This window comes from Nycticebus coucang, chromosome X (genome assembly GCF_027406575.1).
Source record: "Nycticebus coucang isolate mNycCou1 chromosome X, mNycCou1.pri, whole genome shotgun sequence".
In the NCBI taxonomy this organism is placed as follows: domain Eukaryota; kingdom Metazoa; phylum Chordata; class Mammalia; order Primates; family Lorisidae; genus Nycticebus; species Nycticebus coucang.
In genome coordinates this window covers 72,096,786-72,121,814 of record NC_069804.1, presented here as the reverse complement: position 1 = coordinate 72,121,814, position 25,029 = coordinate 72,096,786, and the positions used below count along the sequence as shown (strand labels likewise).

General features: G+C 39.6%; 1 protein-coding gene across 1 annotated transcript in view; it reads left to right on the top strand.

The window, feature by feature from the left end:
- The first annotated feature begins 3,715 nt into the window (after positions 1-3,715).
- Positions 3,716-25,029, top strand: part of VSIG4 (V-set and immunoglobulin domain containing 4) — a 58,201-nt gene continuing 36,887 nt past the window's right edge. The window contains 2 exon segments of the mRNA XM_053579545.1: positions 3,716-3,770; positions 10,076-10,432. Of these exon segments, the coding sequence (XP_053435520.1) occupies positions 3,716-3,770; positions 10,076-10,432 (412 nt within the window).

Below are 25,029 nucleotides of genomic sequence, written 5' to 3'. Positions count from 1 at the left end.
GTGTCTGTATGGCTGCTTCCTGTGTCTGTGTCCTACGTGCTTCTGTGCCTGTCTGATATATTTTGTGTCTTGTGTGTCAGTGTGGTCATATTTTATATGTATACACATATGCATATCTATATGTAATTCTGTGACCATATATTTCTCTACATCTATGTTTATATGTGCTATTTGTGAGTCCGTGTGTATATGTGTGTCCTCAAGCAGGACCTATGTGGATTTCCACTTTGTATCACTGCTTCCCTCCAGCTTAGCTAGCTCAAGGTGCACATACACATAGGAGGGTCTCAAGTAATGTTTGCACACTGATAAATTGCTCTGATATGCCCTTTCAACCTTTTTCTAGGAAGGTAAGGTACAGTTGTGGAAATAGGCCTAGAGCTATGGTTACTTATAGATGCTGGGCCACAAATAATGAGCATCACTTTCTCTGCTGCTCACCCATAATCTGTGAACTCCTACCACATGCACACCATCATCCCAAAAAGCATTAATTTTGAAAATAAAGAAAAAGGTGAACTCCCTGAAATAAAGTATCCACTTCTCTTGCCACTCATCTTCAATCACCCATCCTTTTTGGCTTAGCTCAAGTATAGCCATGGAGCATGGAGGTTAAAAAAGTACAGGTTTGGGAAACAGATCAACTTGACTGAGAAATCTCATTTCTGACACTTACCCGTTGTGTGACTATGGGCAGGTTCTTTGGTGCTTCTGGACCTCAGTTTTCTGTATCAGAAAAGGAGACTTTTAAGTATTTCTTGCAAAGTAAGGCCTAGGGATTATGTGTCCAGCCCAGACCATGAGTTCTATAAATGATAGTTTGATATCATTTCTTCTAAAAAGCCTTACAACAATATTATGGACCTCGCTAAAGCATGTTTGAAGTTTTAAATCTCAACTAATATTTCACCTTGTATCAGTGTGTACATGTGTATGTCCAATGATGTGTCCACACATATGTGTCTTGCCTTTATTTATACCAAAATCTCACTAATCCAGAAACCATGTGTAACATTTCTTCCCTCTCATACAATATCCAAAACATCCAGAGAAGGTCTGCAACTATTGTTCATTAAAGGTATGAAAGAAGCAGAATAGCGTGGTGCTTAATGGTATTGTTTTAGGAGGCATATAGATAAGAGATTGAAACTTGTCATCTTCTATATATGTAGGTGATTTCACTATTCTGTGCCTTATACTCATTTGTAAAATGGGGATTTATTCAATTCAGAATTCATTCAACCAATATCTCTTATATGGTAGGCATTGTTTTAGGCACAGAGGATAATATCAGTGAATATGGCATACGAAATTCCCTGTGTTTATAACGCTTATATTTCAGAGTGGGAAACAGACAACAATCAAGCCAATAAATGTGTAATATGTCAAAAAGTGGTAAGTTCTACAAAGAAAAGGGAAAGCAGGAAAGCAATACAAGGGAGAGATACAAGAGTAACCTGAGGGATTGGGAGAACCAAATGCAATAAGAGTAAAATATTTAAAAATAGTAGCTATCTGGGGCGGCGCCTGTGGCTCAGTGAGTAGGGTGCCGGTCCCATATGCTGAGGGTGGCGGTTCAAACACAGCCCCGGCCAAAATGCGACAGAAAAATAGCTGGGCGTTGTGGCGGGTGCCTGTAGACCAGCTGCTCCGGAGGCTGAGGCAAGAGAATCGCGTAAGCCCAAGAGTTAGAGGTTGCTGTGAGCCGTGTGATGCCACGGCACTCTACCGGAGGGCGGTACAGTGAGACTCTGTCTCTACAAAAAAAAAAAAAAAAAAAAAATAGTAGCTATCACTGCTATAGTTGTTATCATTTGATAACACATACACATATATACAGTGTAATTGATTTTTTAAAAATCTGAGTTGACACAAGCATCAAGTTGAATCATGCTCATTTTACAATTGGGGAATCTGAGGTTCAGAGAGATTTGACTTGTTCAAGGCTTCAGCATTAAGGCACAGGTCTATCTTCAGGCTTCCTGACTTCCTTTCAAGTTCTCACTGATCAACAGCTGCTGAGCCCACTACTGCGAGACTAGAAGTCTTCCCCAGAGAAATGCTGTACATGTTTCCCAGGATACCTCTTTATCTTCAGACCTGGGAGGTCCTAAAAAGAGGCAAGCAGCAGTTCAAAATATACACAGTCACCAGCCCAGGCAGAAATTGACACCTGTTCAGTGTGCATGATATTCTAGCTCTTTAACAGAGAAAGGTGTATGGGGGAGATTGTGTATGGAGGAGTGGGTAATAGCTGTGGTAGAGTTTTAGTTGGAAAGTATCGAAAGATAATTCTCTGAAGTTCAGGGTTTCCTGAGTGAAGACCCAATGAAAAAGAAAGGCTAAAAGTTCCAGTGATGTGAACTAACTGTAGTAGCCAAAACACAAGGGAAAACTAGCCAGAGGGGATTAGACCTAGGATTCAGAAGGGTTCGACAAAATTCCATGTGATAATAATGACTGAAGTCCTAGGGTTTCCTCTTAGCACTTGCACAATCCCACATAATCTATATGTAGCCTCTTCTTGGCAAATATGTCTCTGTTTAGAGTCTCATGTCTTCTCTCTGTATAGGCTTTTCCCTCCCTGAACCAAGTCCTCTTATATCACTCCAATAAAAAAAGAAAACTAAGTTTAGATGTTACTTAAAGTGTAGTATGAATTTATTGGAAGTATTTTTCCTTTATGAAGAAACTATGTTTTCAAAGATTAGTAGACTATGGGCAGTACTAACTTAGAGTTAGACTACTGAACAAATTACAGTCATTATGGGGCCTGTGAAGAAGAGCAATTTCTGGAGCAGTTGAAATTTGCTAGGACACTTAATATCACTATCTTGTATGTCAAAGGTCTATGCCAATTGGAAGCCAATGAAAAGTTCAATCTCTTGGAGTATACCACTATCAGACCAATGATCTGGTGCACTGGATGTTAAACTTAACTTCCTGTAAAAAGTAAATAATAGAGTACTTATGTAAGAGCATGAGGGACATTAGTGGATATGGATTTTTCCTTACCACCAGAAAGGTGTAAATAATGGAAAAAGAGATTCAAATAGCTTTCCCAAAATGAGATAGGAGGTTTATCCACACATAACAGCCTTATCCATGGGCTTGCCTAATCTTGAATGCTTTGATGAGTAGAAAGCCCTTTCGCACACTAAGCTCTTATACTCTGAAGCTATCAGGCACCCCACCCCCAACACCCTGTACATTTGCATAGGATGAACAGGTAAGGGTTAACAGTACAACCAATGAAAATTGCATAGGCTAATAAAGTTGATTTCTTCTCCCTGGAACCACCAAAAGGGAAAACACCACTATACCGGAGTGATTATATTCTTCTCAAAGGTTGCCTTCAACCTCTGAATCTTATGGAGGGAACCCAAAAGAAACACTGCCTGGGAAATCCCAGACCAGAGAGCCCCACTAGCTCCAGGAAAGGTCAAGTCAATACCCAGCAGGGAGAGGAATTGCTTCACTCACCATGTAACCTCCAGTCTCCACTGAGTGGGGGTGGAGGAGAGCCTCATATGACCTGTGCTGAAATAGAGAAGGAAGGGGAATGTGAGACGGGACTAGGACTTTGATTGAGAGAAATAGGGAAGAAAGGGAAGTGAGCAGGCATAGATGCTGGTAGCCAGCAGGAGTTTGAGCCTCTTCAATCCTAATGTCTAGTGCACCAGAAGGCTGGAAAAGAGAAATGGCTCCAACCATGATGGGGATCTTACTGGCCTTGCTACTCCTGGGCAACCTAACACTGTTCACATATGGTAAGGAAGCAAGTGTGGGCCTAGCTACCACTTCTGACTCAGAAAAAAGACTGGGTGGGTTGGTGTTGAATGCCTACAGAGAGGTCTATTTATGCTGGGCAGGTGAGTGTTCTCAGCCAATTCTGCAGGCTCTCTCAGCTTTGGGTAGAAGGAAAAGGAGTTATTGGTAGCTGCTGAAGAATTTGGGAGCAAGCATGGGTAGAATTTTAAAATTATTTTCTCTCGTAAAACATCTGCATGATTTTCTAGTGTTTATTGTATCTCTGAGACATTGAGAAGTTTCTCAATGCCACCCAAATTCCTCTTCCATTTGGTGTCTTTCACCCAAAATTCTACCATTACCTTAACACCTTTGTTCCCAGGCATTGGTCTCTGTTAAGATATACATCCCTCAAAGAAGGAATGTGGGCTAAGTGTTGGATGGAACTGTAGAAATTAATACTATCTTTCATTGTTATGAACAAGTGTTAGCCATATCTGTTCAAACACAGTAGAAACTTGTTGTTAACTCTTTCCTGAGACCCATCTAGACTATCCAGAAGCAGCTCCAACTGTTAGAATTTTCTTACTTGTTTTGAACTAAGTCCATCTCCTTGTGGCTACCATCTAAAAACCCCAGGTCTACTTCTTAAAGCTACATAGAACATACCTGTTTCCTCTGCCCTTCAAAGACCTTTGACAGCCCTTCAAAAGTCTAACGACAGATATTATATGCAATTGACTCTTCTCTTCTTCAAGCTAAATAACCCCATTTTCTTCAATTGGTATTTATAGAACCTGGTTTCTTATCTCTTCCTGGGCTAGCTCACTTCCATGTGGACATGGCTTGTTTTGTGTGGGCTATGTGTAGTGAAAATATACCCCAAAAGAGGGTGGAGCATCTCATAGTAGCATTATTTCCTTAGGTCTTCCTCCACCCTATTTACACCCTTGAGAAGTGTTATGACTTTTCAAGAAACAAAGCCAGAGTAAGAGCTAAATGAGACCCAAGATATGGTACAGGGATTCTTGCTCTACTCCTTCCATCTTATTTCATCTCCCTAGGGGAAAAGGCTGTATGAGTGTTAGTTTGGTGTCACTTGGGGGGTCAGAAAGAATCCAGCTTTCTATACTTGTCTCAGATTCAGTTATCCTATCCTGGGACTCCGTGATCCATCAAAGGCTAGAACCTCAGAGCTAAAAAAATCCTGAATGACCTCAAGTAAGAGGGAGGAGAATTTGCCCACGGCTACAGAATATTAGCATCAGAGTTAATTCTTCCAAAAAAATAGTATTCCTTCTACAAATACAATATTTTAATTCTATAGTATATTTTAGAGTATGTTTCTCTACCTTCTCTAAATGTATTTGTTTGAGCCAAGAGTTACAGAGGCAGGCCTGAAGTTTGGGGGAACATTTTATAAATGTTACATTTAAATACTTCGTGTGTGTGTGTGTGTGTGTGCATGCATGTGTGTACTCCCATGTGTCTTGTCTCTTCTTCTGCCTGTGAGCTTGTCCAGTTCTGGAAATTGGCTTTTCATTTGTGTATGGAATCGTACACTGTAGACCCGAGGCTCAGGATATACTGAATATCTAATGGTGCCTTTCGTGTCCCTGTACCTTAAAGTCCACAGTCCATCTGTACACTGAGGAGATTGACTTGGCTGACCTTAAAGGGGTCTCTCAGCTGGAAAATTCTGTGGGACTATGGCCTCAACTTCTATGAAGCCCCTAGGGGTCAGATTCAGCTGTTAGCCTCTTCCTGTGGGACTAAGACACATGTTGAAATAATGATAATAAAGGCTTAATATTCATATTTTACAAATATTTTAAGCATTTTATAAACATCTATGATCTAGGCATAGATTCCAGGAGGCACCCCAGGAAAGAGAGAAAGGCCAGACATGTGGGAGGTAAGAGGACATGATAAATCTTATTCTCTCTGTGAAAATGGAAGAAGGAAGACTCAGAAAGGGACTCAGAATGTATCCTATAAAGGAGCTTGCACCTAGAGAATTGGGCCTTTCTTTTCTCCTGGAACGTTAAACCATCCCCAGACTTCTGCTTTTCTAAGTCCAAGTCCCAGGGCCACAATAAGCTCAGTACCATCCTTTCTTTGTGGAACCAAACCCTACATCATCAAAGACCCTGTCATGTCCAGCCCTGGTCTTTCTCCTTAGGGAGATCAATGTTTGAAGAAAACCTCATCATTCCCTGAGAGAGAAGGAAAGGGCTCTGAATTCTGAAAAATGATTTTCAAAAACCAGTTGCAGATGAGAGTATTCTTTTAAAGCCAGCTGGGGAAAAATACATAACCATAAGAATGTCTACCTTTAACCAGGTTGGCCCAGGTAAAGGGTTGCTTGTTCAATTGTGGCAGGTGGTTCAATAAGTTAATAAGGTAAGTAACCAGTATAGCATCTGAAAGCCTGTATTCTATGCCTCCAAATCCAGCTCTGACCTTGAGATCTATATGATTTGGGGTGAGCATATTTCTCTCTCTGGGCTGCAGCTTACCCATGTGTATCATGAGGGAATTCTAGTAAATAGTTTCCAAAATCCCTTCCAGCTATGCTATTCCAGAAGTTTCCAAATTCAACTCTCCCTGGAACCTAAACCCCTGTATTACCAAATGAATCTCCATTTGGTGTTTTTGAATTATCTATAATGGACAGAGCATTCTTCCAGGAGGTGATATTTTCCTGAAATTGATTTCTCCTACCCAGTCTTCCAGGAAAGTCAGGAGTATTGCTTAATTTGAACAACATTTCACATTGGCTGCCAAGCCAGCCCTGTAATGGAATACACAGACTTCTGTACCTTCTATGGCTGCCCTGCAATCCAGAGAAAGCCTAGTACCTGCCCATAACTCAACAGAGTCTATCAGGCTGGGGGAGGGTGTTTCCTTACCTTCCCATGTGATGATAATTTCTCCTTTATATCATCAGTATTAAGGTGACAATGATCCAAACAAATGAATCTGTGTACCCAGGGGAAGACATATTGAAGACTCCTATAGGATAGAAATAATTAAGACAAAAATGGGAAGTTTCACTTGGGGCATAGGAGAAGAGTTACATTTATCCAGCATCTACTATGTGCCAGCCGTATAAGAGGCACTTTAACATTTATGAGCTCATTTAATTGTCACTACTCACCTCCATGGAAAGTTTATTATTACTTTTACTTCATTGATAATGACCTGAAGTTCAAACAGGTTTACTAATTTACTCAAGGTCATACAGACAGATATCTGGACCTAAATTGGTATCATTCTTACTGCATTATGCAGTCCTTCACTATCCTCCTCATCTCACTAGATACTCCTAATAGGTATTTTATTTTATTATTTTTATTGGCTGTCTAGGTGCCACAAGGATAGTTGGAAGGTATAAGTCAGTGCTATCGTGGCTACTTTTATGTTGAAGATGAAGGAACATGAGTAAATAATATGTCTTCCTTCTTGTGATTCTCTGTACCTATCATCTACTCTCTTTTTTTGATACAAATAAATCAGGAAAAGAAGACTAAAGAAGAAGAACAAGGAAGAAAGGAGTAAAATAAGCACAATGTAAAAAAAATGGGTAGAAAGAATAAGGAAAGAAAGAAGCAAAACTTGGGAAAAAACATGCCATTCTGAGAAGTCAAGTTACCAACTCTGTCCCATGCCCCCTTTCTGGGACGGAGGAATCCCCAGCCTGACCTATCTACATAAGTGACTTTAAAAATTAGAAAAATCAGGACCAGAATGGACTATGTGATAATCTCCAACAAATTCCCATAGAAGAGAATGAGAGCCAGGTCATGCAGCTCTCCTAGGGTTAGAGGGAAGATATGCATACACAGACAAAGGCATGTTAAGCTGCTCCAGATGTCTTCACAGCAGAATACTGCTTTCTTACCTATGAGGGGAGTGTGAGAATGCTTTTCAGTGGGAGGAGGGATAAGAGGGAAATTAATGGGAAAGAGCCTATTAAACCAAGAGGCTCAGATAGTTTTAGTGGAACTAAAGGTTGGCATACTTACACTTGTATGTGGCCAAGAATATGTACGAGCATGTGTGTCCATGTTGATGATCTCCATGTTCATGGAGATAAGAACTATCCATAGCACACTGAAACTCATCACCCAATGAAAATTCACCACCAAATGTAATTATTTAACACCTATTAGGAGCACCTAGGGAGATCAAGGCAGATAATAAAGGACTGAATTACAGTTTATTATCACTGGACTATCCAGAATTGGAGGGGACCTTAAAGTGTAATGCTGTTCAAGACGTAAAAAAATCGCAGAACTTCCCCGTACAGCTTAGTCTCCTCATAGACAGCTCTGATTAATAATGAAGCTCATTTTTAGGGCAAACCAAAAATGGTTTGATTCGATATAGATCTATGTGGTAGATCTAGAAATGTGGATTTATGTTTATTTACGCTTTCATACTAAAGGCCTTTATCTTGGTCAAAATATACTGTCAATGCTATAAAAGTCCCTGAGGGTACAGGCCCAACTTCAATATCCCCATTGACAGAAGCCATGATGCTTGGCAATAAATTTTGGGAGTTAGAAAGTATACCTCCTACCCCATCAAAAGGGTATAATCTTCCATTTATTTGGGAATTCTGGGCTAACTAAAAGGTTTCTGTTTTTTGTTTGTTTGTTTGTTTCTTAGTAGAGTAATAGCTCACATCTTTGAAACCACCACCGCTCCTAGGTGAGATATAAAAATATTGCTTAAGGTTGGTGCCTGTGGCTCAGTGGGTAGGGCACCGACCCCATATCCCCATATACCGAGGATGGCGGGTTCAAATCCAGCCCTGGCCTAACTGCAACAAAAAAATGGCCAGTCATTGTGGTGGGCGCCTGTAGTCCCAGCTATTCGGGAGGCTGAGGCAAGAGAATGTTTAGGTTTATTGCCTAAGCCGTGGAGTTGGAGGTTGCTATGATGCCACAACACTCCACAGAGGACAATAAAGTGAAACTCTGTCTCTACAAAAATAAATAAATAAATATTTTTTAAAAAAGGCCAAAAATAAAAATATTTCTTAAATACAACCCCCTACTCCAGGCCTCAGTTAAATAAAACACAAAATCCTGAAAATATGAGCTTATGGATAGAAAATTCTGCTGGGAGGCAATGACTGTTTCAATGTCCCACCTTTTACCCCGTGAGTTTCCCTCCCAAACATGCTAAGGAGCAATCTCACTTTGCTTCTGCCCTCATCTGCAACACAGACAGTTCCAGGATTATACTAAGAACCCTTTCTTGTTCAGATCAAACACAGACAAAATATTTTACCCCTTATGATGAAAGTTTCCACTGTATCTTTGGAACTATGATAAACCAAAAAGGAAATAAAGAAAGGAGAAATTAAAAAAAAAAGTCAGGCTTACAAAGCAAAGGTTTCAAGCTTCACAGTAATTACTGATTTTGTTAAATAGTAGGCACACCCAGGGCTGTTCCTTACACCATTCCACCCTCAGAATTGCCCCTTTCCTTCCACCTTTATCCGTCTCTTCCAGAGAATAGTTTGGAGTTAGGACTCTGATCACAGAGCCCTTTGAGGGAGAGAAAAAGGAGAAAAGAGGATAAAGAGCCCTTTCTTACTGAATCTGAAAGCCCTCACATTTCTCAAAGTGAATATTTATACAAAATAGAGTAGTCCAGACCCACTGCTTAGTAGTTTTGGTTCCACGCCTCTTTTGGAAAATATTGAAAGAACATTTTTTCATAGAATGTTAGCATTGGCAAAAATTACAGAAGAAGGAAATGGGTTCTCCATAATTCGAGGTAACTTACCCAGGATCACTTCAAAGCAAGGTGAAAGTGAAAAGACTTAATAATCACAAGAGCTGAACAATGTTAGCTTTCCTTCTGAGGATTAGTTCTGATTGATGGGAAGGCTGGAAGAAAGGAAAAGGGCACAGAGAACATTGATGTATAATAGAAAGAAAGTTGAGGGGGGAGGTAGGAGGGAGGGGGATTAATGGGATTACACCTGCAGTGCATCTTACAAGGGTATATGTGAATCCTAGTAAATGTGGAATGTAAAGGTCTTAGCAAAATAACTAAGAAAATGCTACGAAAGCTATGTTAACTAGTGTGATGAAAATGTGTCAAACGACCTATGAACCAAGTGTATGGTGCCCCATGATCATACTAATGTACACAGCTATGATTTAATAAAAATAAATAAATAAATAAATAAAAAGAAAGTTGAGGTATGTCTCTCAGACACTTTCTGGGGGCTACCACTGTTACCCTAGTTCCTAGGTGAATATGTCATCTATGCTTATTTCTTTCCTCTGTTCTCCTTACTCAGGCAACCCAATCTTGGAAGCAGCAGAGAGTGAAATAGGGCCCTGGAAAGGAGATGTGTATATTCCATGCACCTATGGTCCCTTGCAAGGGTACACCTAAGTCTTGGTGAAGTGGTTCATACGACGTGGCTCAGACCTGGTCACTATCTTTCTACGTGAATTTTCTGGAGACCATACTCAGCAGGCAAAGTACCGGGGCCGCCTGTGTGTAAGCCATGAGGTTCCAGGAGATGTGTCTCTCCAACTGAGTACGCTGGAGATGGATGACTCGAACCATTGCACGTGTGAAGTTACCTGGCAGACTCCTGATGGCAACCAAGTGGTGAAAGATAAGATCATTGAGCTCCGTGTCCAGAAACGTGAGTCACTGAGGGTAGGAAAGCATTGATAGGCAAAGACCCAGCAGATGACTGTAATTTTAGAAAGCATTGAGAAACCCAGACACCTTTGTTTATGTACACTTATTCTATCCTCAGTTATTTGTGATAGTCAGAGTAAGGAGACAGGCATAGGATCCTCAGGGTCATAATTCCCGTGGCAGAATTTAAGAAGTATTAGGAACGGTCTCTGGCCTTCAAATATCTACAATTTCAGGTGTCCAGGAATTCCAGAATCCATAGCCTGGTTGCCCTCCTTGGGATCTGGGACTTAAAATTCATAAAATAAGTAGACCTGGTCAGCATATCAAGCAGTAAATAGATGCTGAGAAAGAAGTTATGGGGGAAAGGAGACAGACGTTAGCCAAGATAAGCTTTACTGATTTAAAAATTTACTGCAGGTAATCCAAAAGTCTACTAAAAAAACAAAACAAATGAACAAAAAAACTAAAGTAATTTATTTTTTTTTAAGCCTATTGATTTTTAACTCTGGAGAATCTCCAGTTTTCTCCTAAGGAAATTGTGTATTTGCATTGAAATTTTCCCTTCTTCCTTTTTAAGTCAGGATACCATTTAGCTCCAGTTGCAGGGTACACCCAAGTCTTGGTGAAGTGGCTCATACAACATGGCTCAGACCTGGTCACTATCTTTCTACGTGACTCTTTTGGAGACCATATCCAGCAGGCAAAGTACCGGGGCCACCTGTATGTAAGCCATGAGGTTCTAGGAGATGTGTCTTATCTTTCACCACGTGGTTGCCATCAGGAGTCTGCCAGGACATATATCCATGTCCTTATGTCCAGGAGAAATGACTCTGCCTTGGGTCCCCATATCATTATGACTTACCAGAGTATCCTCTCTTGTCTTTTCTTTGTAGTTCCTGTCTCCAAACCCACAGTGAAAACTGGCAGTGGTTATGGCTTCACAGTGCCCCAGGGAATGAGGATTAGCCTTTAATGCCAGGCTCGGGGTTCTCCCCCCATAAGTTATGTTTGGTACAAGGAACATACTAACAACCAGAAACCTATCAAAGTAGCAACCTTAAGTACCTTACTCTTCAAGCCTGCTGTGGTGTCCAACTCGAGCTCCTATTTCTGTACTGCCAAGGGCCAAATTGGTTCTGAGAAGCGCAGTGACACTGTGAAGTTGGTGGTCAAAGGTAAGCAGTCCTTTCTCCTAGTAAATATCTAGCAGACCATATTGAACCAGAGATACTTCAAAATATTCTCTTATGCCAGAGAAGGGTTGTAGGAGGAAGGTCTCAGGTAGGCAATGGTTGTACAATCACAATGAAAAAAATATTGGGGACTGGAAACAACAGGATTAGACACTGCCTGTCTTCTTGTAGGTTAAGCAAATGAAAACAGTAAAGGGAAAAATGACATTTACAAAGTACCTTGTATTTGTCAGATACAAAGTAGAATAACCTGGCACACATTTTTCTCATTGAATCCCTACAATTGCTAGCAGTACTCTTATCTTACAGAAGACAAAACTCAGATTTAGAAAGGTGAATTTACTTGCCCATGCAAGGGCTCACAGGAAGGAAGTACAAATACATAATTTCACTCATATTTTATGTTCTTTCCACTGTCTTATTGTTTCCCGCACTTGAATCTATATCAGATCCTGCGCACCCTTTGGAAGCTATCATTTTTTAATTTGTTTCTGCATTTTGCTTATTTTAGTTATTGTTTTTGCCTATTTGATCCCATTTGGTTTTGATTTGTGAAAATAAATCCTACATCTCTACAGATTTTCTTTTAATTCCCCTCCACACACACTTCATTCTAAAGCCATGTTCCTGTTCTTGTTGAGGTCTTCATGAAGATTGGCTTTGGTTAATCAAGGTGTGACTATTTCTCACAGTATCATCCTGGGAGCACTACAAACGAGTCACATAAAAACAGCAGTGTGGGGTTTAAATGAAGAGCACAGTAGTGATAGATCCATATTAATCTTCTTACCTTTTAAGAGAGTTCCTTGGAAAGGAAGATACTTAGCCCATTAAGACTGCCATTTCAAAACATGTTGGAAACTAACTGTTTTTAGGGAAATACCCTGAGAACCACCTAAAACTACAGTCCTCAGAGGAAGAGGAGAGTGAGGAAACTGGGTATAATAATTTGGGTTAGGAAAGTGATGTTGGCTTGAGATTCCTGTGTTTACCTGGAGGAATTTGTTTCCCAAAGTGAAGTTGTTAGATGTGTGTACTGTAGATTCTGATTTGCTAGTTTCAGGGGAACAAAGGCAGTCCACCTTGAGAGAGTTACATGAACAGTGCCCCAACTCTCTGAGAGCTGACAGTTTGGTCAAGCAGAAAGAATAGGTCATGAACAGAAAGCCCAAGGAAGTGTACTTCATAAAAAAATCAAACATTCTTGCCTCCCCATAAGTTACTTTGCAGGCCATCTGGGTAGGAACTTGGTCACAGCCAACTAGCCTGTCCATTCCTTGTCACAATCAATGCTTATCATAAGGCTGTTAGGCAGTGCTCAACATTAACCTCTATTTACAAATAAGGAAACTGAAGCTTAGAGAAGTTTCAGCCTTCTACTTTTCCCTGTTCTATGAGCTATGCTACTTTTTTTTTTTTTCCTCTTCCTGCTTTCCCGCCCAGCCTAACCTGGTCCCATGAGCTTAGACCCTTGTTTCATCCCTGTCCTACAGAGATTTCAAACTTTTATTCTTCCACTCACCTTCTGTACTCAGTTCTGGAATGGCTCTGTAGCCTATGCTCTTGAATGCCTGAGATTTGCTGAGAGATAAAACAAAACACAGATATGGATTGAACCCACTTTATTGTTATTTTTTTATTAAATCATAACTGTATACATTGATATGATCATGGGGCATCATACACTCGCTTCATAGACCATTTGACACATTTTCATCACAATGGTTAACATAGCCTTCCTGGCATTATCTCAGTTACTGTGCCAAAACATTTACATTCTACATTTACCAAGTTTCACAAATACCCCTGTAAGATGCACCACAGGTATGATCCCACCAATCCCCCTCCCTCTACCCACCACCCCCCTCCCTCCCCTCCCTTTCCCACTTCCCCCTATTCTTAGGTTGTAACTGGGTTATAGCTTTCATGTGAGAGCCCCAAATTAGTTTCATAGTAGGGTTAAGTACATTGGGTACTTTTTCTTCCATTCTTGAGATACTTTACTAAGAAGAATATGTTCCAGCTCCATCCACATAAACATGAAAGAGGTAAAGTCTCCATCTTTCTTTAAGGCTGCATAATATTCCATGGTGTACATATACCATGATTTATTAATCCATTCGTGGATCGATGGGCACTTGGGCTTTTTCCATGACTTAGCAATTATGAATTGGGCTGCAGTAAACATCCTGGTACAAATATCTTTGTTATGGTATGATTTTTGGTCTTCTGGGTATATGCCCAGCAGAGGAATTATAAGATTGAATGGCAGATCTATTTTTAGATCTCCGAGTGTTCTCCATATATCTTTCCAAAAGGAATGTATTAATTTGCATTCCCACCAGCAGTGCAGAAGTGTTCCCTTTTCTCCACATCCACGCCAACATCTCTGGTCTTGAGATTTTGTGATATAGGTTAGTCTCACTGGAGTTAGATGATATCTCAAAGTAGTTTTGATTTGCATTTCTCTGATTATTAAAGATGATGAGCATTTTTTCATATGTCTGAAGGCCGTGCGCCTGTCTTCTTCAGAGAAGTTTCTCTTCAAATCCCTTGCCCAGCCTGTTATGGGATCCCTTGTTTTTTCCTTGCTGATGCATTTGAGTTCTCTGTGGATTCTGGTTATTAAACCTTTTGTCAGAGATATACCCTGCAAATATCTTCTCCCATTCTGAGGGCTGTTTGTTTGCTTTACTTACTGTGTTCTTGGCTGTGCAGAAGCTTTTTAGTTTGATCAAGTCCCAATAGTGTATTTTTGAAGCTTTTCAATTGCCCGGGGGGCTCTCCTCATAAAATACTCGCCCAGACCAATTTCTTCAAGGGTTTTCCCTGCACTCTCCTCTAGTATTTTTATAGTTTCATCTCTTAAATTTAAATCTTTAATCCAATCAGAGTCTATCTTCATTAATGGTGAAAGGTGTGGGTCCAATTTCAGTCTTCTGCAGGTTGCCAGCCAGTTCACTCAGCACCATTTGTTAAATAGGGAATCTTTTCCCCACTGAAAGTTTTTAATTGGCTTGTCAAAGATCAAATAGCGGTAAGTAGCTGGATGCATCTCTTGGTTCTCTATTATGTGCCAGACATCTACTTCTCTGTTTTTGTGCCCGTACCATGCTGTTTTGATCACTATCGATTTGTAGTAAAGTCTGAGGTCTGGTAGTGTGATTCTTCCTGTTTTGTTGTTATTTCTGAGTAATGTCTTGGCTATTCAAGGTTTTTTCTGATTCCATATAAAACGAAGTATTGTTTTTTCAAGATCTTTAAACTATGACAGTGGAGCTTTAATAGGGAGTGCGTTGAAATTATATATTGCTTTGGGTAGTATGGACATTTTGATAATGTTGATTCTTCCCAGCCATGAGCATGGTATGTTTTCCCATTTGTTAACATTTTCAGCTATTTCTTTGCTTAGAGTTTCATAGTTCTCTTTATAGAGATCTTTCACGTCTTTTGTTAGGAAAATTCCCAAATATTTCATCTTCTTTGGCACTACTGTGAATGGGATAGAGTCCTTAACTGCTTTTTCAACTTGACTGTTGTTGGTGTATATAAAGGCTACCAATTTATGGATGTTGATTTTGTAACCTGAGACGCTGCTGTATTCTTTGATCACTTCTAGGAGTTTTGTAGTAGAGTCCCTAGTGTTTTCCAGATACACAATCATATCATCTGCAAAGAGCGAAAGTTTGATCTCTTCTGACCCTATATGGATACCCTTGATCGCCTTTTCTTCCCTAATTGCAGTGGCTAAAACTTCCATTACAATCTTAAAAAGCAATGGAGACAATGGGCAGCCTTGCCTGGTTCCTGATCTGAGTGGAAATGATTCCAATTTAACTCCATTCAATATGATATTGGCTGTGGGTTTGCTGTAGATGGCCTCTATCAGTTTAAGAAAAGTCCCTTCTAGACCAATTTCCTTGAGTGTTCTGATCATGAAGGGATGCTGGATAGTATCAAAAGCTTTTTCTGCATCAATTGAGAGAATCATATGGTCTTTGTTTTTTAATTTGTTTATGTGCTGAATTACATTTATAGATTTACGTATATTGAACCAGCCTTGAGACCCTGGGATAAAACCAACTTGGTCATGATGTATAATTTGTTTGATGTGTTGCTGGATTCTGTTTGTTAGGATCTTGTTGAATATTTTTGCATCTATATTCATTAGTGATATTGGTCTATAATTTTCTTTTCTTGTTGGGTCTTTTCCTGGTTTGGGGATCAGGGTGATGTTTGCTTCATAGAACGTGTTGGGTAGTCTTCCTTCTTTTTCTACCTTTTGGAACAGGTTGAATAATATAGGTACTAATTCCTCTTTAAAGGTTTGGTAGAATTCTGACGTAAAACCATCTGGTCCCAGGCCTTTCTTTTTAGAGAAGTTTTGTATAGTTGATGCTATTTCTGAACTTAATATGGGTCCGTTCAACATTTCCACTTTATTCTGGCTAAGTCTTGGAAGGTGGCGTGCTTCCAAGTATCAGTCAATTTCCTTCAGATTTTCATATTTCTGAGAATAAAGTTTCTTGTAATATTCATTAAGGATTTTTTGGATTTCTGAGGTCTCTGTTGTTATTTCGTCTTTGTTGTTTCTGATTGATGATATTAGAGATTTTACTCTCTTTTTTTTCTGATTAGGTTGCCCAGAGGTTTATCTATTTTATTGACCTTTTCAAAAAAACAGCTTTTTTATTTATTGATCTGTTGTATTATTCTTTTGTTTTCAATTTCATTTTTTCTGCTCTAATTTTGGTTATTTCTTTTGTTATACTGGATTTGGGGTTGGAATGTTCTTCCTTTTCCAGTTGCTTGAGATGTCCCATTAAGTTATTAACTTCCTCTCTTTCCATTATCTTGAGGAAGGCTTACAGTGCTATAAATTTCCCTCTTAGAACTGCCTTTGTGGTGTCCCAGAGGTTCTGGTAGTTTGTGTCTTCATTGTCGTTTTGTTCCAAAAAATTGGCGATTTCTTTCTTAATCTCATCTCTGACCCAGCTATCATTCAGCATAAGGGTATATAACTTCCATGTTTTTGTATGATTATGCAGATTCCTGTTGTTACTCAATTCAAGTTTTATTTCATGATGGTCCGAGAAGATGCAAGGAATAATTTCTATTCCTTTAAATATACTGAGGTTAGACTTGTGACTTAAAATGTGGTCAATTTTGGAGTAAGTTCCATGGGCTGATGAGAAGTATGTGTATTCCGTTTTGTTGGGATGAAATGTTCTGTAGATGTCTGCTAAATCTAAATATTGGATGGTTAAGTTTAAATCTGAGATTTCTTTGCTCAGCTTCTTGCTGGAGGATCAATCCAACACTGCCAAAGGAGTGTTGAAATCTCCAACGATTATGGAGCTGGAGGAAATCAAGTTAGTTCATGTCTGTTAGACTTTCTCTTATAAATTGAGGTGCATTCTGGTTGGGTGAATACATATTAATAATTGAGATCTCATCATATTGAGTATTACCCTTAACAAATATGAAGTGAACATTCTTGTCCTTCCTTACTTTTGATGGTTTAAAGCCTATCCTATCTGCAAATAAAATTGCAAAACCTGCTTTTTTCTTATTACCATTTGCCTGAAATATGGATGACCATCCTTTCACCCTGAGTCTGTATTTGTCTTTTAAGTTAAGATGTGACTCTTGTATGCAACAAATATCTGGCTTGAGCTTTTTATCCAGTCACCTAACCTATGCCTCTTTAGAGGACAGTTTAAGCCATTCACATTGATGGAGAGTATTGATAAGTCTGGTGGAATTTTGGGTATCGAGTTTTTCAAAGGTCCAGTGGACATTTTTAATCCTTTCACCATTGTGGAAGTTGCAGTTTGATCTGAAGTTTCTGAGTGAGTTTACTTTTGTGGTATCAGATTGGGTTTGTCATTATGGAGGATAGTTCTAAGAATATCCTGGAGAGCTGGTTTGGTTATGGCAAATTTTTTCAACATATGAATGTCATTAAAGTATTTAATTTCTCCATCATAAATGAAACTCAGTTTAGCTGGATACAAGATCCAGGGTTGAAAGTTATTTTGCTTTAGGAGATTAAAAGTTGATGACCACCCTCTTCTTGCTTGAAAAGGTTCAGCAGAGAGATCTGCAGTTATTCTAATATCCTTTCCTTTGTACGTAATAGTTTTCTTTCGCTGGGCTGCTTTGAGAATCTTCTCTTTCATGTTAACTTTAGTGAAGCTAATTATGATATGCCTGGGGGATGACTTATTGGGGTTGAATCGTGCTGGGGTTCTGAAGCTGTCTGCTATCTGAATTTCAGATTCTCTAGGCATGTCTGGAAAATTTTCTTTCATAATTTCACGCAGAAGGGCCTCTGTGCCCTTCAAGGCCACTTCATCATTCTCCGAAATCCCAGTTGTTCGTATGTTGCTTTTCTTCGAATTATCTGAGTTCTTTGAGTGAGTGATCCATTTTTGCTCTCCATTTCTCTTCGTCTTTGAGAGATTGGGAGCATTCGAAGACTTTATCTTCAATGTCAGAAATCCTTTCTTCTGCTTGCTCCATTCTGTTGCTGAGGGATTCTACTGTATTTTTCATATCTTTGAGGGCTGTAAGTTCTTGCTTCAGTGTGTCTAAGTCTTTGGTGGTTTTGTCTTTAAATTCGTTAAATTCTTGAGACAACTTTTTAATTTCTCCTCGAATTCCTAATTCCATTTCATTAATCTTTTCTGCAATCCAAATTCTGAATTCGATTTCTGACATCTCAGCCAGTTGTTTATGAATGGGATCTTCAATCACATCTGCCGTATCTTTTCTTGGGGGGGTTGATCTATTCTGGTTATTCATGTTACCAGAGTTTTTCTGCTCATTCTGCCCCATGGTTATTTTACTCCCTTTGATTTTTCCCCTGGGGCTTTATCGAGGGCCCGTACAGTGTTGTGGCCTGAGAAACTGGGGCCCTGTCTTGTGTGGTGCGGCTAAGTGGTTCTGTGTTGTTTTCAGCTGGTTTCTGTTCGATCCTATTGTAACATTTACTCTGGCTTGAAGTCTCAGCTGTGTGGAAAAATCAGCAATTAAGTCACCCCATCCGCCCACCTCTGGCACCAGTTGGAAAAGGAAAATCAAACCTTCCTACAACCGCATACCCAGGGCACCGTCTGAAAATTCCTCAGTCTATTAGTTCAGTTCAAAAGGTCCAAATCGATTGTCTCAATCAGCACCTGTCTCGGGTGGGATAGTTCAAGAGGTCTCTGGGAACTGGATCACAGGGGTCTGGTGACTCCTCTGATATGGCTTACTCCAGTGCTGTGTGTAGTCAGGAGGAGCCACCTAGCAAATAGATCAGTCTGGGAAGGTTGGTGTCTCCTTCCACACTTTGCCCCTCTGTCGGACCCAGTCACTGGTATCTCTACAGATGGCTAACCCAGTTGCCTGTAGTGAACAGATACTCCAGGGGTTTGCACCTGCCTGAATTGCAAGGAAGTCTGCCAGGCCCCTGCAGTCTGCCGCTATCTAGCAGGAGGAGATGGGGCCTGACATCTTTGAGTGCTTGATGCAGGTGGTGGGAGGGAGGTGTTCACTCAGGCTTTGCCCTGTCCCTGATTGATGTTGCTAAGAACAGACAACTTTGCGGGGTTCTGTCTCTGTTTCTGCTAAAATTGCCTACAGAAGACGGGCTCTTCTGAGTTCAAACGTCTTTGCTGCTGGAGGTTTGTGTCCGATTACCTGTCTGAGTCGGCCCTGCCCTGGAAGCTTCCCGGGTTTGTGAGCAGTGTCATGCAAATCCTTTGCTCACTGGTGGCCTCCTCTGGTTGCCCAGGGAGACAGGGGGTGTGGCTTCAGAATATCCAGAAGTGAGCCGTTTTGCTGTTAAAGAAAAAATGGCTGTTGATTTGCCTCCAGGAACTGCGGCTCTGGTGTGGGCACCCAGCCGACCCTTTTCTCCTCTGTCTCGTGCCCCAGAGTCAGCACTGAGTGGTGGCAATTTATGCTCTGTCCACACCCCTCGAGAGATCTCCCAAGAATCCAGACTCCTGGGGGGCAGACCCCCAGACCCCCGAGTGAGAGTGAGGGGAAGCTAGAGTTTCATTCAGTTTTATGCCTGGCCGTATTGTTGCCTGGGGAGGGCTGCTGCACCGCACCGCATGGAAGTGCCACCAAGGCGTGACTCTCCCTCAGCCGAGTGCCCTCTTCTCGAGTGCCCTCTCCTCACTCACATGTCTCAGAGTCAGTGCTGACCAGTCGCGGCTCGGGCACTGTGCACTCCCCTCAAGAAACCACCCAAGTTTCCGAACTCCTGAGGGACAGACCCCCAGACCCCGAGTGAGAGTGTGGGGGAGTTCTGACAGTTCAGCATGGAAGATAGAACTTCATTCAGTTTTATGCCTGGCCGTATTGATGCACAGGGAGGGCTTCTGCACCACACCGCAGGGAAGTGCTGCGGAGGCATGACTTCCCCCAAGCCCCGTGCCCTCTCCACAGTCGCGTGCCTCAGAGTCAGCGCTGACCAGTTGCAGCTCTGGGACTGTCCACTCCCCTTGAGAAATCACCCAAGAATCCAAACTCCTGGGGGACAGGCCTCCAGACCTCAGTGAGCGGGAGGGGAGTGTTGGGGATTCAGGGTTGTCGGCAAAGGATTTTTAAAGTTTTATACAGTTTTATGCCTGGCAGGAAAACGCCATGGCACCCTAGTAGGGGAGGTAGGTCCAGTTTTTAGAAGGTCTCTCCCATCAAGTGTAGTGGGAGGGCCTTTAATTTCTGCCCGTTTGTTTAATTGTGGGGCTCTTGAGCCGGTCTCATGGGGGAGGGGGACTCCCATCTGCTTGGTGGTGGATTTTGTACCTTTTGTTTGTGCCCTTGTGATCACAGCTTGCCTCTGTGGTGTTGATGTGCGTTCTTCAACCTTCTCTCTTGGTGCAGCTCAAATCCACCAGGATACTTACTAAATTCCTGTCCCTTAACTCTCCTTCTGTATGGGAGCTTCTGTTGAAAGCTGGCTTCAGTCCACCATCTTGTCTCTGAACCCACTTTAGATTAATGTTATGCAACATTCACTACATGCCCGATCTCTGCTCTTAGAAGATGAGATCACCTCTTTGTCTGAGAAGATCCAGACCCTCTTCAAAAGTGAATTATGTCAGCTATCCTCTCTGTCTTGACATTTCTCTTCTGTTTTCTCTTGACTTAGAGTAAGGTGTGTTTTGGTTATCTCCACAGCAAACCCCTCCTCCTGAACTCCTGACCTCAGGTACTTCAATGCCATGCCCAACCCTTTATTTTCTACCTAAGCCCAATTTATGTATATATGCATACATGCATATATAAATGCATTATTTAAAAAAAATTCTCTTCTTCTGCCACACCATCTCCCCCATTGTTACTACCAACCTTCTCAAGAATGTAGCTTCCATACCATCTGCACATCCTAATTCAGTGCAACATAACTTTGTAAACTGGGGTTTTCATTTACCTCCAAATCACCAAGCCTCCAGACTTGACCATTCACACACAATTCTTTCAACCACTGCTATCAATGACATCACTTTCTCTTAGTTCTCCTAAGATCTCTAACTGATCTTTCTCAGACCCTTTTGTGCACTGTTTCTTCTTTTATTCACCCCTTAATTTTAAATATTCTCAAAAACTTAGTTTATATATCTTTCTTCATGTATCTCTATATAATCAGAAGATTTTATTTACTTCTGTGGCTTCATATATTACCTCTAGACTGGTGATTCTAAACCATAATTTTATCTGTAATTTCTCTCAAGTGCTAGATTCCAAATTTTAGTACATCCTGGACAGCCTCATTTTAATTTCACGTTGTCCAAAATTGAACTTACTTTTTACTGCTCAAACCTATTATGAGAAACAGCAGTATTTTTGACTCTTTATTCTCCTTTACTACTCACAGTCAGATAATCATCACTTTCACCAGGTGCTATATTCAACTACTGAATGAGATATCTTAGTAAGCTTCTCCTTTCCCTTCCCATACCCTTATAGTCTCATTGTTTTTTTTTTTCTGAACAATTTTAATAGTTTTCTAAATACTCTCCCCACATCAATATGTCCTTATCAAACCATCAACTTATACAACATTTATTAGTTATTTTATATCACTATATTATAAAATCCAAGACTGCATAATTCTGCCTGTATACTTCATAGTTCTCTGGAATCCAGCAGAGTACTTGATGCATAGGAAACACTAATTGAATAATGCAGTACGTATTTTTAAATGAATTCTACTCTCTCATCTTCAAAAATCCCACCACAATGTTGTCAGAATTATTTTCCTACAACTTATGCTGAGTGATATTTACTTTTTTTTTTTTAAGATTCTGTTACTCTCTATAATTCCTCCTACCCAAAGTATAAAGTCTAAACTCTTTTAGTCCTTAGGCTGCCTATCTAGCCTTTATCTTCCAATATTAACTCCATAGCTAAACCATAGTGTTATTCCCTCTGCTTACAAAGAAATTCTATTGATCTTTCACTGACATCTTCTTGTATTGAGATATATTTTGGATACTAAAAAATTTAACATTTTAAAGTATGTAATTCATATAATTTTGTAACTCTCACCATGATCTAATTCTAGAACATTCTATTCACTTAAAAGGAAACCCCATACCTATAAAGCAGATACTTCCATTCTCCCATTTCTTAACCATTAGGAAACATTAATCTGGTTTCCATCTCTAAACATTTGCCTATCTTTGATATTTTATAAAAGCTGAATTGTATAATACATGACATTTTATGCCTGTTTTCTTTTATTCAATGTTTTCAAAATTCATTAATTCATGCATGCTATAGCATATATCGATATTTCATTCTTTTTGTTACTAAATAATATACCATTGCATGGATATATCACATTACTTACCCATTCTTCTGTCAAAATGGGAATTTGAGTTGTATCTACATTTATTCACTATGAATAATACTTCCATAACCAATCATGTAAAAATTAATGTGTGGATATATGTTTTCAGTTCCCTTAGGCAATATGACTTAAGAGTGGAATAGCTAAGTCATATAGTATCTCTAGGTTTACATTTTTTTTTTTGAGACAGAGTCTCTCACTCTATCACCAGAGCTCAAATGCCATGGTGTCAATCTAGCTCACAGCAACCTCAGACTCCTGACTCAGCCTCCTGAGTAGCTGTGATTACAGATGCCCATCACAGTGACTGGCTAAATCTAGGTTTAACTTTTGAGCAAGTGTCAAATTCTTTCCTAAAGTGGTTATACAATTTTACCTTCCTACCAGCAATATCTAAGGATTGCAAAGTCTCTACAGCCTCATCCACACTTGATATTATGTTTTTTCTTTAATTATAACTATCCCAGTGGGTATGAAAAGGAATTTCCTTGTGGTTGTGATTTGCATGACCCTCAAGATCAATGATGTTAATCATGTGCTTATTGGCTATTTGTATGCCTTCTTTATAGATTAAATACTTAAATCATTTTTAAATTGGGTTCCTTGCTTTTTTGTTGTTTAGTTATAAGCATTTTTATGTATTTGGAATACTAGACTTTTATCAGATATATTATTTCAAATATTTTCTTCCATTCTATATGTTGATAGTGTCCTTTGAGGTGCAGAAGTTTTTAAATTTGATGAAGTCCAACTTGTCTATTTATTTTTTGTTTTGTTTTGAGACTTGTATTTTTAGTGTCATGTTTAAGAATCTATTGTCAAACACAAGTTTATGAATAGTTATCCTTGTTTTCTTTTAGGGGTTTATAGTTTTAGCCCTTATGATTATGCCTGATATATTTTGAGTTAATTCTGGTATATGGTATAAAGTAGGAGCTCAATTTCATTCCTTTCCACGTGCCCATCTATTTGTTCCAGTAACATTAGCTGAAGAGACTAGGTTTTCCCATTTAATGGTCTTGGCAACCTTAGTAAAAATCAATGGCAAATGATATGTAGGTTTGTCTGTTCTCCCAATTGGTTAAATTTGTTTCTAAATATTATATGATGATAATTTTGATGCTAGTGTAATAACATTTTTTCTGAATATCATTTTTGGGTTATTCATTGCTAATGTATATAAATACAACTGATTTTTTTATATTAATCTTGTTTCCTGCAACCTTGTTAACTTCGTTTATTGGCTCTACTCAAAGTCATGTGGATTTTAAAGGATTTTCTATATATGATCATGTCGTAAGAAATAGATGCAGTTTTATTTCTTCCTTCCCAGTCTGGATAACTTTTATTTCTTTTTCTTAAATAATTTATTTGGTGGGCAGTGCCTGTGGCTTAAGGAAGTAGGACACTGGCCCCATATACCAGAGGTTGCGGGTTCAAACCTGGCTCTGGCCAAAAAAACATAATAATAAATAAATAAATAAGATAATTTACCTGGCTAGTACCTCCTGTACAGTGATGAAAAAACATGTCAACAATGAAAAACCTTGTCTAGTTCCTGATATTATACACATACAAAATTATGTCTTTCATCATTAATTTTCATGTTAACTGTGGGGATTTTGGTAGAAGCCCCTTATCAATTTGAGAAAGTTCCTTCTATTCCTAGGTTGCTTAATGTTTGTATTATGTAAGTATATTAGACTGTATCAAATGCTTTTCTCTTGTGGGTGGCACCTGTGGCTCAAGGAGTAGGGCGCCAGTCCCATAAGGTTGTTTGTTCACTTTAATTTTCTGTCTTAGCTGTGTAGACGCTCTTCAGCTTAATTGAGTCACGCTTGTTTATTTTTTGTTGCTGCTATGATTGCCAATGAAGACTTTTTAATGAAATGTTGACATCCTGAGGTTTTTCCCATGCTTTCTTCTAGGATTTTTATCATTTTCTATTTTAGATTTATTTTATTTTATATCATTTTATTTTGTTAAATCATAGCTTTGTAAATTAATGTGATCATGGGGCACCATATACTGGTTTTATAGACCGTTTGACACATTTTCATCACACTGGTTAGCATAGACTTCCTGGCATTTTCTTAGTTATTGTGTTAAGACATTTACATTCTACATTTACTAAGTTTCACAGGTTATGTTTCCGATAAAGGTTTAATAACCAGAATCCACCCTTGGATTAAAATATACCCTTGTAAGATGCACCGCAGGTGTAATCCCACTAATCCCCCTCCCTCCATCCCCCTCCTTACACTCACTTTCTCCCTTCCCCGTATTCATAGGTTATAACTGAGTCATAGCTTTCATGTGAAAGCCATAAATTAGTTTCATAGTAGGGCTGAGTACATTGGATACATTTTCTTCCATTCTTGAGATACTTTACTAAGAAAAATATGTTACAGTTCCATCCATGTAAACATGAAAGAGGTAAAGTCTCCATCTTTCTTTAAGGCTGCATAATATTCCATGGTGTACAAATACCACAATTTATTCATCCATTCGTGGATCAATGGGCACTTGGGCTTTTTCCATGACATAGCA